General features: G+C 37.8%; 1 protein-coding gene across 2 annotated transcripts in view; it reads left to right on the forward strand.

The window, feature by feature from the left end:
* The window catches only part of syt9b (synaptotagmin IXb), a 54273-nt gene that overhangs the window by 30167 nt on the left and 11125 nt on the right, over window positions 1–12981 (forward strand). For both annotated transcript variants that reach the window (XM_040133217.1, XM_040133216.1), the window contains exons 2-4: window positions 452–627; window positions 3683–3900; window positions 4153–4693. In XM_040133217.1, coding sequence (XP_039989151.1) covers window positions 452–627; window positions 3683–3900; window positions 4153–4693 — 935 coding nt within the window. The remainder of the gene's footprint in view (window positions 1–451; window positions 628–3682; window positions 3901–4152; window positions 4694–12981) is intronic.

Here is a 12981-nt window from a genome sequence, read left to right on the forward strand (position 1 = left end):
GTTTAAAAAGTTTGTGATGAAAATAAAAACGGCATGCCTTCACAGAAAAAGAAAACAACAATCGACAAGAAAAAAGGAGTCTGTGAAACGCCCTGTAAACATAAATTCCTAATCAGCCAAATCAGTCTTACTCCCCAGTGATTATTCTTTGTTTTTGAGGGCTCTTTGGATTTTTAGTGCTGCTATGTTGCATTCTAGCACCTCATCATCAAGGTAATGTGTTGCTGTCTCTCATTGTTGATATAGTTGGATAATCCATGGGAGTGAATAATTATTTTCTTTTCCTCTTTTGCTTACAGTGAGGAAATGGAATACTTTTTCCTTATCATCAAGCATTCTGAACAAACACAGAATGTCCTACCTGGGTAGCCAGGTTTGTCTGTACCTTTTCCACTGGCCAAACTGTGGTCACTGTTCCCTGAATGTATCTCTCTCTCTCCTCCATCTCTAGATGTATCAGTTAGTCTGTTGTCACTGCTGGTGACCACCTGTGGTCTGGCTCTCTTCAGCGTCTCCCTCTTTGTCTCATGGAAACTGTGCTGGGTGCCACTGAGTGGCCGTTTCCTCCCAGATGTCCTCAAGGGGGCGCACTTCCTGGGAGGAGACCAACAGCCTGTGCTCACAGAGGTAAAGAGGAAGAGAGGCTCACATTCAATAGTGTTGGTACAGTGAGTGACATTTAGTTTATTAGAAAACTAATTTATATTTTCTTATTAGTGCTGATCATACATTAAAGTTAAGTAATAATCCTTCAGATTGTTTTAAAGATTACATTTTTGCATTTTGCCTTTATTGGTTTACACAGCAAAGATGCATTATTGCAGATACAGGAAACTTGGGTATCACATGCCACACAGTTCTCTAGCCAGAATCGAACTTGGGTTGTTATGGTAATAGGGTGTGCATTTTATACCACTAGGCTAAAAGGATACCTCAGTAATCCCATATAAGAAAAATATTTTGTATTCTGTTATTGCCAGTCTATGTAGTTGTTTTTGACAGAGTCTGCCTTCCCCACATGGACCTTAGCCCAGAGTTTTTTTGCGCTGAAGCTTTATCCCAAAACCATATACTAATTTTATAGTATGTAATGTATATAGTAATCTTTATAGTATAATGTTTGTGCAGTTATTATACAAGAAATTAACTGCTTAACAGTTAATGGCATGATACAATACTATCAATCAAATTGTGACTTTAGGATACCATTTACACTGGGCATCAACAAGTGACCTAGATAAGTGCAAGGTGTAAATGCATGCAGAATGCATTGTTATCAGAATGTGATCAGATCTCAAACTGGTGTAAATGCAGTCTGTACGTGTGACCACATTTAAAGAAAATGCAAGGTAAAGGGTCACCTGGCTCTGCCTTTTTCTGCTAGCTTAAGCTGCCTGGCACTAGGTACATGTAGTGGCATTAGCTAGTAAGTATTCCCTTGCAAAAAAGGTTATTTAGAGATAAATTATGCTTGTTCATGGCAGTGCTTGCCCAGATCTGGGATGCAGCATGTTTGCTGACAAGTCCGACAGCCCTGCCCAACTAATTTGCGTATTGACATTCACTGAAAACACTAATCAAGATAATGTGAGCACTAATCGATATCAGAACAGAAGCCTGTGGATTGAATGTCATTATCCAAATATTGTAGCCAGATACAGATAACATGTTAACATCAGGTGTAAATGTGGCTTAGAAAACTACTGACAACTAAAACTAAAGCCCTTACACATCCATACTCCACCCACACAGGTGTTTCAGTTATCTTGCCTGATTGGACCTCTTCTCAGGACTGTGTAGGCTAGGCTTGATGTCTCCCTCTTTCTCCTGTTGCACCTGTTGGGGTGGGATGACATACGCTGTCATCATTCCTAATGGTCTATGGAGTTTTCTGACATTAAGTATTTGGCTGATTAGCCTGGAAGTACGAGTTATTCAAAACACTTGTGTGGGTGTGAAGGCCATTTAACACAGTTATTTTTTTCCGCCAAAAAATGTAATTGATATTTTTAGTTTTGTTTTCTAGGGCTTTCCCAGAGCTGTCTCACCACCATCACTTTTCCAGCTCTAAGTAGCCCTCTATTTCCTTTGTGCATTGCATCAACCGCAAACTCAAAACCCAAGCCTTTTTTAGTATGTATACTGACTGTTTCAAGTATACTTTTATTAAGTCACTTTTCCTCTGTGAACACATTACATACTCAAAATTACTTTGAATGAGTGTGTAGTATGAATTTGGAACACAACTTGCTCTTCAGTTGCATTTATGACAGAGTAGCTGTTCAAGGTGAGTTTGCTGCCTGCAGTGGGATATGTCTGTACACTCTGGGGCTTATAATAGTAAAACTCACTTGTCATTACCACCAGTAATCACAGGGGTGGCCAGATCAACCAGGGCAAATTGCTTAGTCACGTTCCTGCGGACACTTTGATTGGAAGTTTTATGAAACTCATGTCTTTATGCTAATTATTGACTTGGCACCAGGAGTCAATTAGCCTTTCAAAAAGTTCAGAAATACACATCTAAAGATAATAAACACATTGTATCTTGTTTGTTTTATCTGCAAACAAACAGAAATGTAAAAATCACAAATTGCGCTTTTACAGGAACTATTTCTTGGCAACCAGTTGCTGGGGCGCAGTTCCTTCCTTGAGGACAAGACTCCAGAAAGTCAAGCAAATTTTCCCAAAGCTAGCTGTTTGCTGACTGAGCAAGCTAGCTGTTTCCTCACTGCTTCCATACTAAGCTCAGCTAAGATAATCGTCTAACCTAATCGTAACACTTTACATAAAGACCTGAGAGTGGTATTGATCTTCTTCTTCTTCTTGGCAGGAAAGTGAATAAAACTATTTCCCAAAATGTTGAACTATTCTTTAGATGATGTTACATCTGAGCAACAATAACCACAGTTTAGAATGTCAAAGGAAACAATCAGTAGCGGTTCACCACACAAAACTGTTATCCTGGATGTGTGGCTGCAGTTCTGTGGAAACAAGCTTGAAGCACACAATTTTTCATTTATGATAGCATTTCATATCTCTTCAATTTAAAATGGTAAAACAAATGAGTGTGTTAAGAATTAAAACCCTGATACACAAACAAAATCTTGATTTGTAGACCAAACTTAAATTACTGTGACACTGACAATTGCCTTTCATTCTTGTCACAACTCCAAAGCATGCTGTACAAGTTTTACATGGTACATTTAGCTAAGTAACAAATGTTAATGTTTCAAATACTAGTATACACTTTTTTTGATACAGCTAGATATATTAGCTAGTTTGAGGATTAAATGTGGCTGCAAAAGCATGATAACTACCTAGGCAGATGAGTTAGCTTTCAAGCTTTCATCCAGTGAATCTTAATGCAAAATCAATCAATACATTAGTGGCTAGATGATCACTTACAAGTCACACACAGATGTTATTCATCACACCTGCTCAGTTGTCATTTGACAGGCTAGTTTTATGTTTAATCGCAGCCTTCTTCCAATATGGCTGCCAGAGGGTAGGTCATACAACATAAAAGTTTTTCTTGTCTACCAAACTATCTTAACTAAACAAGAACTTCTTCTATTATTACAGCTCTGTCCTCAAATCCCCCAACCTAAGATATCATTCAAGTTAGAATTTCTAAAAATAGTATTTACAGTAATGTTGAACATTGATGTCTGTTGTGCAGGTGGACGGGGAGGAAAGGGAGTACAGTGAGGATGGCTGTGTGAAGGAGCCTTCAGGGCTGCCCTCAGCTGTGACTGTCCCAGAGTCAGCCCTAAAGATCAGCCATACATCGCCTGACATCCCACTGGAGACCAAGGCCAAGGTGGAGAAAAACCATGTCCACACTCTTTCCAGGGACAGGGTGCAGAGACAGATTACTGAGCCAACCTCATCTGTACGGTCAGCACACATCAATCTCTGAACCTACTGTCAAACTTTTGGTGTTAGCAGGTTTAACACTGATGGACACACACAGTTATACCATCTATACATCTGGTTTCAGAGATACTTTATCACATAGTTGACAGCATATAATACATCAGGCTTAGAGGAACATAGTGGCTTCAGCAGTTTCCTCGCAGCAACAAGCACCTAAAAGAGTAAACATTTTTTGAATGATGTCATATGTTTTAATTTTATCCTTTGTTACAGGCACAACTCCATCCGTCGTCAGATGAACTTGTCCAATCCAGACTTCAACCCTGCTCAGTTCCAGCGTCAGGAGTCTCTGTCTGGTTTGGGCCGAATCAAACCAGAGCTCTACAAGCAGCGTTCAGTGGATGCAGAAGACGGGCGTCACACCGACAGCTGTGGGTGTCTCCATTTCATCCTGGAGTTTGACTTTGACCTGGAACAGCTAATTGTGAAAATCCACAAGGCCCAGGACCTTCCGGCCAAGGACTTCTCAGGGACCTCTGATCCTTACGTCAAGATCTACCTGCTGCCTGACCGCAAAACCAAACACCAGACCAAGGTGCACCGCAAGACACTCAACCCAGTTTTCGATGAGGTGTTTCTCTTTCCTGTGGCGTACACTGAGCTGTCAAGCCGAAAGCTGCATTTCAGTGTCTACGACTTTGACAGGTTCTCACGCCATGATTTGATAGGCCAAGTGGTGGTCGACAACTTCCTGGATCTTGCTGACTTTCCCCGGGAGACAAAACTGTGCCGAGACATACAATATGTAACCTCGGTGAGATACCGCCTTTCATCCATTTCTTTATATTCTGTAACTCACTTTCTCTTCTAAATGTGTTTTAGAACTCCTATGTACATCACAGATTTTTGCAGCATCTTTCAGCTTGAATACATTCATAGGTCTACTAGGGCAAAAGTATATACCAGCCTAAATCCCATGTCCTTTCTTCAGTCTAGCCAAACTCTGCTCAAACATTCAAAAAGAGCAGAAAACCCTGTAAAACCCTGTTACAACAGTGGAGGGTAGGAGATATATCAATGGACTTTTATCTCATTTCCCTTCCAAGTAGAACTCATCTGTGGTTTCAAGAGGCAGAGAAACAGAAATATACTTAGACACAGTTAATGTTTAATGAAAGCAGTAGGAAACACTTGTGGGTAGTGACCCAGATCTACACTGACATATGACTGGGGATGGTTTGCCAGAGATAAAGCGAGATTGTCTATATTACATAATTTACTTTGATAAATCTAATGTTGTAACACTGAGTAACTCAGTAAGGAAGTTTGATCCTCTTTCCAGGGAAATCATCATGATTTGCCTGTCTTGTTCGTTGAGGATTGCAGGCTGGTGTGGCTCAATTTGGGATAGAAACTTATCTTTTCTGGTTTATGAGCAAACAGTGACAATAAGGCCAAGCAGGTAGACAGCATATTTATCAAGTCATTGGACAGTAAATAGTGCTTTTGACCATGATTTCAATTACTTTGTGGAAAGAGATTTCACAAGATTTCATAGTTTATGGATGATATGAGCAAGATGCCACCTTAAGTAGCATTTTCAAAAACTAAACCTACTAACACAGCGCCAGACTGGTATAATAACAAACCATTTATACTGGAATAGTTTTATTAACAGTAAACAGTAACAGTATTTTCTGATGCTTGACAGTGGTGTTTACTAAAGAAGTACAGCCAAATACACAAAATATAGTTAATGGAAACCTAATAAAAAATAGGCCTCTTGTCGAAGGTGTACTGGTGTATATAGAAGAGGTCAAAACTCCAGTGACACTTGTAGTATAGATAATCACTTTATTATGAGACCATCATGTTCTGACATGTGCTTTTCATCAGGGTCATCATACAACACATTATAAACATATCAGTCAAGGGGGTTTTTCCACATTGATGGGTTTGGTATATGGTCATTTAGTTTCAAGCCCATAATATTCCTAAATTGGTAGCAAGGTAAGGCGTGTGCCTAACAGGGGATACTGCCTCTTAAAAATTGTTTACAAAAGCTACATATCCTCACTGAAAGGGTCTAAAAACTTAAAAGCTAATATTTTAAAAAAAGAACCATCAATAAGATGATTATGAAAGCACAAAAATAAAGGGATTTTGAAATATTTAAGAATATAAAACTCCACTATAAAAACTTAATAACTGAGAAATGAAATCCTCATTCATGCCTCATGAAAAAAAATGCTCTTCCCATTAGTAGGGTGGTTAAAAGACTTTTTGTGGCAGTTAATGCACTTCCACACTTGAAATTGCTCTGAGGAGATTCAGTTGTAATCTTTCTACTGGAGACTTCTATATGCTGGCATGCTCTAACCACACTATATCTTGTGTTTCTTGCCGTTTACAGGTATTTTGGTGTGTATACTGCTCCATTAGTATGCCTGTCTAAAAGGACACCACTGCACCACTGTCTCCCCTGTCCAAATATTACTCTATTGCATACAAGGCAATGTTTAAATGCTCAGTACTGGTGGCGTTACGTCTAATATGCATTGCAAAAATCCCAGCAAATGTTCATATAAAAATGTCCATAATGCAAAAAGCACACAATTTGTAGTTAGTTGAGTTAGGAAGTAATAGCGAAAGTAATAAAAAGTTGATGGCACTGATTCAAATATATTTACTAAACACACCAGATTAGGATTTATGAGTCTTTGGGTATGTTACTTAAAGTCAGTGCTGGGCTTAATATTCATTTATGTGTCTCTTAACACCTTTTGGGGTGTTTATTTTGTACCTGTCATTTCCTCAGAACTCTTAAAGGGTGCTCCTCATGATCATCATGCTTTATTCCTTTTGAGGAACTAGAAGTATTCCCACCTTGGGTTGTGTGTATATGTGTTTTTTTGTACTACTAATAATCTAACAGATCGAACACTTTTTTTGTGTTTGTTATTCAGCCTTGGAAAATTCCCTTGTGTCTAATCCTTTTATTACAAAATGTGCTTTGTGAACATCAAAGAACAGATGCTCAAGTCAAGTACAACTGAGTCAACGCCAAGGATACAAGGTTTGGTGAAATTTTGCAGACGTACTTTATATAGATGAGGCCGCCATTTTTGACTGCTAATTTAATTCATTTTAGTTGTGCTTTCACTTTGTTGTACTGTTTGGAGCTAATTAGCAAATGTTACTTTGCTAACAGGCTAAATTACCATGGTAACCATGGTCATTTATACCTGATAAACTTCAGCATTTGTCATTGTTGGCATTTTCACGTACCATTTTTAGTATTTAGCTCAAGGCACTGCAGTGCAAAAGTACAGCATAACAGATGTGCCAGCACAGCTGTAGACTCATTCATGTCATATTGTTCAGACCAAAATTATGAGGAGCTGAGTTGGAAAAAAGAAAAAACTTAGGAAAATGGCTTCCTTCTTGTAATTCCAAGTCTGAAATATACAGTAAGGGATATCTGACAGCTACAAGAGCTCCTTTTTGGTGGAAAGAACTACAGACTGTCAACAAACTGGTGGCAAAATGGCTGCAAAGCCTCCATTGCTGGTAGTTACAACTAAATAAAATCCAGTGCTTACACTATTACAATCAGTTCAGCAAGTGTAAAAGGACCTGTACATTTTTTATATTTGTATCAGTTTGTGTGAGTGCAAAAATAGTCTTGATTTTCTAGAAATTACATTTGAAAATATGGGCAATTGTGTAATTTGATCAGAAGACATTTACATGTTCATGACAAGTAATGATCCGTAATTTTTTGTGTGTTTATTTTAGTTGTAGACGTTACAGCGGAAAGTGTATATAAGCTGTACCTTCACATTTTAAGACTCAATGTTGTATTAGTTGGACATATGTATGAGGTTATGTCAATTGCCTCTACAACTGGGATAGGCTTTGAAACTTACATAGATTACACAGCTGCTCCTCATCGAGTAATTAAGTTCAAAGCCAGAAAATGATCTTTAGCTATGTCAGCACTAAACCAGTTCTGACCTGTTATTGCATTGCTACCTGCTAGCTGCTAACCGCAGTGTAAGAACCCAGCGGGATAACTCTTTCACCTTTTAACACATACATACTGTATGCACATACACACACACATCTTGTTGGTTCACAAATATTGTTTTAACACTTTTCAGACTCTAACAGCATCTCAGCTAAATAAGGTCAGTATAAATGGGTTCCTCTGAGGCATCCAATTTATGAACTATAGCTGTCCTGTCTCCCGTGTCCAAGACTGATGAGTCCACCCTCTAAAGATAATCCCTTATTAATTATCCATTATCCCAACACAGACTGAAATTAACAATGCAAACTACTGGACTTTCCCAAATCTTGATATAATGTGTTTACCAACTTTGAAATACTCTCTCCTCCAAAGCCAGATAGTAAACAGTTATCACCAATTCACTTATGCAACTTAAATGAGTAACAAATGTTATAATATAAGAATTTTATAAATATTTTATCTTATGGTTCTTAAGAATGTTTCTGAATGATGGGAAATGAAAAAGTATTTTCCTGTGCTGCATTTACTGTTTTTTTTCTGCATGTAATGTAGTTGATTAACAAATTATAACCACTATTTGTAATGTGGAGTTGGTAACATTTATCCAATTCATTGTAACTTGTCTTTTCAAAGTCCAGTTCAGCCATTCATGTATAACCATAGTTCTCTGAGTGGAGAGAACTGTCATTATATGGTTCATCTCCCACTCTGGAGGGCTTGGGTTGGCTCGGACTTGTGCTGTAGTGTAAGACAAGGAACACACACACACACACACACACACACACACACACATACACACGCACACACACACACACACACACACACACACACACACACACACAGATGCAAAAAACATGTCAAGTCTGTCTCCTAGAATTATGTTAATATACAACTAATTTGCAGCAGCAAATACGTTTTGAAGGAAATGTAATTGCGACGGGATAAGGATTTCTATTAACATAATGAGGAAATGTTGTTAGTTTATGTATTTGGCAAGTCGCAAAAATGTTGATACTGAACGTATCACTAAGTTGTTGACTGACAACATATTTTTTTATGTCACTTGTAGTGGAACTTGTAGTGTTTAACGGTCAAGTTTAGACACTGGCAGTGCTTGGTGCCATTGCTAGGTTAGGTAAAGATTGTGGTCTGGTTTGTTACAGAAAAAGTCGAAAGCGACTCAAGATACAAGGTGTTTGTTTACATTTAACAAAAACCAGGATCCTTCCCTAACCTTAACCAAAGTTCTTGTATTGCTTAAACTGATCAACAGATGAGATTCTGGAAGCGAACTCCAATCGTGAGTTGTGGTCAAATCCCCCAATCGTCATTCCTGTAGCCTCAACTCTCCATCTGTCCCCTTCACCCAGAGTCTTATATCAATACATTTACTGTTACAGTGAATATATATATATATATATATATATATATATATATATATATATATATATATATATATAAGATAATAGTTTGATTAATCTTATTCCAAAAAGTGTTTGATAATTAGATAATGCTTAAATTTAGAGAAAATGGAGGCACATGGTTGGTTTCTGTTACATTTTTCGACTTAGAGTAAGTACCATGATTAGTAAAGAAGTAAGTTCTGTTTCTGTTGTTTTACTCCTCTGCTTTTGCATTTGGTTCTCTCTCACTGCAGAACACCAAATAAAATCAGAGTAGTCTTTACATGCCCAAATACATTAAGTCTTTTCCAAAAATTTAGATATGATAATTGAGTTATCCTTACACTAATATTGACCCTCACTTGGTTACCATATCTAACTAAGACATTTATCATATGTGCCCGTACAAAACGGAACATTTGCTGTTTGTGTTTCTTTAACCTGATTTTTGTGTGCATGTGTCTGTGTTTTTGGCCCAGCATTTTAGATCGGTGAGGGAGGTCTAGAGAAATGTAGAAATATGACGTTTCTACTTTCTCTCTCTCTCTCACTGTTCCCAGCAGAACTAGGTTACCTCCCTTTGGATTACAGGGAGGGACCCTGTGCTGATCCAGTTTCTAGTCTGTGTGCATTAATCATTGCTCCTGGCATAGAACAAGCCTCTAGCTGTCCTTGGCTATATGCACTGGATTATAATGCACAATATTCATGCGCTCTTCATGCTCCTCCTCTGGAAAAGATACGTACCTCTGCTGGCTCAGAGGGAATCTTGCTTGACTCTGCCCTGCATTTGTCCTTTACTCTGCAGTCCCATAATGTTTATTATTGTGTGTATTAGCTGTGTTGCACTATCCACTTTTATTTAACCTCATCTGTCGGAGTAAATTGTTTGCAGAAAGTGGACTGGTTTTCAGACTGTTAGGGGCTAATGGTAAATATAAGTCTTTTGAATAAACTGTTTGAATTCATTGTCCTGTTAGTGACCAAGCTAAGGAGCTTGCTAATTGATAGCAGGTAGCAAGCTTTTAGCTTGGAGAGCTTTTTTTCCTTTTTTTTTTTTATATGAAATGATCTCAGAGCAAAATGCCAAGTGAGAATAAATGACACAGTATAGAGCAAGTAGAAAGAAGGTCAAATTGTTACTGCTTGTTCGGCTTGCCTTTTTTTGTTAGTTACAGTATATATAACTGGCCCTAAGAGTATTCACTATGTCACCATGTGTTAAGAATCTCATGGCTTGTAAAGACACATGGATAAATATCCCCCTCTGGTGTTACAAGGCCTTTATACAAATTCAGCAGCTAAAAGGTATTCTTAGCTTGAATTTTCCTCGTTATGCAATATTTTTAAAATTTTCTTTTGTTTGTTTCTTATGTGCATGTTTGTAAATTGAAAATCTTGCTCTTTTCTTGCTCTAGCTAGGATCAGATTAGTGTATTTAATAGTTTTGGAGAGACTTCCAAGCTTGTCTATTGAGTACACATCAAGAGATTCAGTTTGTTTTTGGACATCAATCATGTTGTTACATGCGCGTTGCTTCATTCTTTCTCATCAGCTGAAGATCTTTACGAGACAAAGACTATGAAGAGTTTAGAGACACTAACCTGCCGCTCCTGCAGAGCCAGTCAGTACTATTGATTGCAGTCTGGTTATCCTAATATTAGGACCTTGATAAATGGGGTCAGCATGTGCATACATATATGTTCATGTGAAGTTAATTCAGTAAAGGAAGTTTCCATTTTTAAAAAAATGACAAATGGAACCATATAACAAGCACTTGTCCTCCCATTGGCCCTTATTGACTAAGCGAGAAATATGATTCTCTAGATGCTTATGGTCAATTGAGTCAGTCGGAGATCCTGAATATATTAAAGGGGTAAACATACATAGAACCTATACACAGATGCGTACGTTATTTTCTTCTGTTTTAGCTGGTCTATTATGGATGTTTACTGTTAGCATGTCGCTCATGCCTTTATTTCCTCTGGCACTAATCCACATACATTTTCTTTTTCTTTAAAAATATAGTTTGACATTTTGTTTAGTTTATTGCCAAGAGTTAGATTAAGATGATACTACTCTTGTATCTGTGCGCTAAGTAAGCTACTATATGGAACTACAACCAGGAGGCAATTAGTCAAGCTTAAAGACTTGAGGTTGAGGGAAACAGGTAACCTGTCTCTTTTCAAAGTTCAACAATATGCCCACCAATATGGGGTTAATTTGTCCATTTATAAAAACACAAAGAAATGTGGAATTATTATCATTAAAAAATATAACAAACAGCTACAATGTGAAATGCTAGGAACACTGACGAAGGAACTAAAGAAAACTGATGCTATTAGCATCTGAAATGGGCCCTAAAAGTTGAAAGTAAAGTTATTTTCAGTGTCAGTTCTTGTCACTGATTTAGGAAACCTTTCTGTTGAAATTGGATAACCTGAAAAATTCTGTATGTTTCATCGTTTATAGTACTCTAAATTACTGTGAGTTATTGTCAACGAGAGGCAAGCCTGTTAGCCAATGGCAAGCTTGTTAGCTACATCCATGCTAAACCTGTTATATCTGGAAATGGTGTTCAACACTATGTGTTTTCATGCCGTTTTGGTCAAGATTGTCAACCACACTGAAATGCGTAATCGGTGAGAAAAAATGGCCATATCTATTCATGTACCTCCTTAGTTCAGAAATCAATAAACTGCTGACAGCCAACATGTGTTGAACAGTGTGACAAATACTCTTAGCTGGTTAAACCTCCATTCAGCTCTCTCCTGATCACCATCATCACCCAAACTGTACACAAACAAATTGTTTAATTGCTCTAAATTTATATTTTTTCTGTCTCTGTTGTCAGACAATCGGTTGAGCATAAACCATGTTCATTTTATTACCAATGGCCCACTGATGAAAGTATTGCAGTATTTCTATATTTGCATTATTACGAATTGGGTGTCTGTGGCGACATTTCCAGAGAAAAAATGCTGTATTAAGTTAATGCTAATGCAAACTGAACATTTCCAACTGATGTAGCTTCACATTAAAAGTATTTAACTGGAGAAGCATGAGTTGACTATTTTTATGAAGTAGTCACAAGAAATGCGTTTGTCAGTGAGCGTAGTGCTATCGTTCATCAAAAATGCATCTACAAAACAAGACAACGAACATTTTGGGCATTTTTGGACAGTGGATCAGTTTGAAATATTGTGGGGAGTAATGGAACAAGAAGGAGCAACCACAGTGAGCTGTTAGATGAAGAGCTGCAGGCGACAGGCTGCACATCTCCAACTTCTCAGTGGGGTAACCAACTCCTTTCACTGTGCCATGCTCTTTGCAGAGTCATGCCATATCCAGAAAATCAGGTCACGGTTGTTCACAGAATGATTGAAAAAGGCCATTATTGCCTGACTTCTTTATTAAAACGACAATAGCTTGTTTTGCTGCCCCCAGAATTCTTTGAACTATAGTATTAAACCACATTTGCTGTAACCAGTAACTACAGGAGTTGCCAAATCAACCAGGACTGAAATCTGAGGACTTCAGGACTGAGTGAGCTGAACAAACTTTCATGCTCGCTTTATTTCCTCATAGTACTGAGTCAACTCATTTCAGTTCTTTTGTTAATCAAATTGCATTATTAAAATAGAAAAATAACATTACCAAATCATT

Source organism: Xiphias gladius, chromosome 8 (assembly GCF_016859285.1).
Source record: "Xiphias gladius isolate SHS-SW01 ecotype Sanya breed wild chromosome 8, ASM1685928v1, whole genome shotgun sequence".
NCBI classification, from domain to species: domain Eukaryota; kingdom Metazoa; phylum Chordata; class Actinopteri; order Istiophoriformes; family Xiphiidae; genus Xiphias; species Xiphias gladius.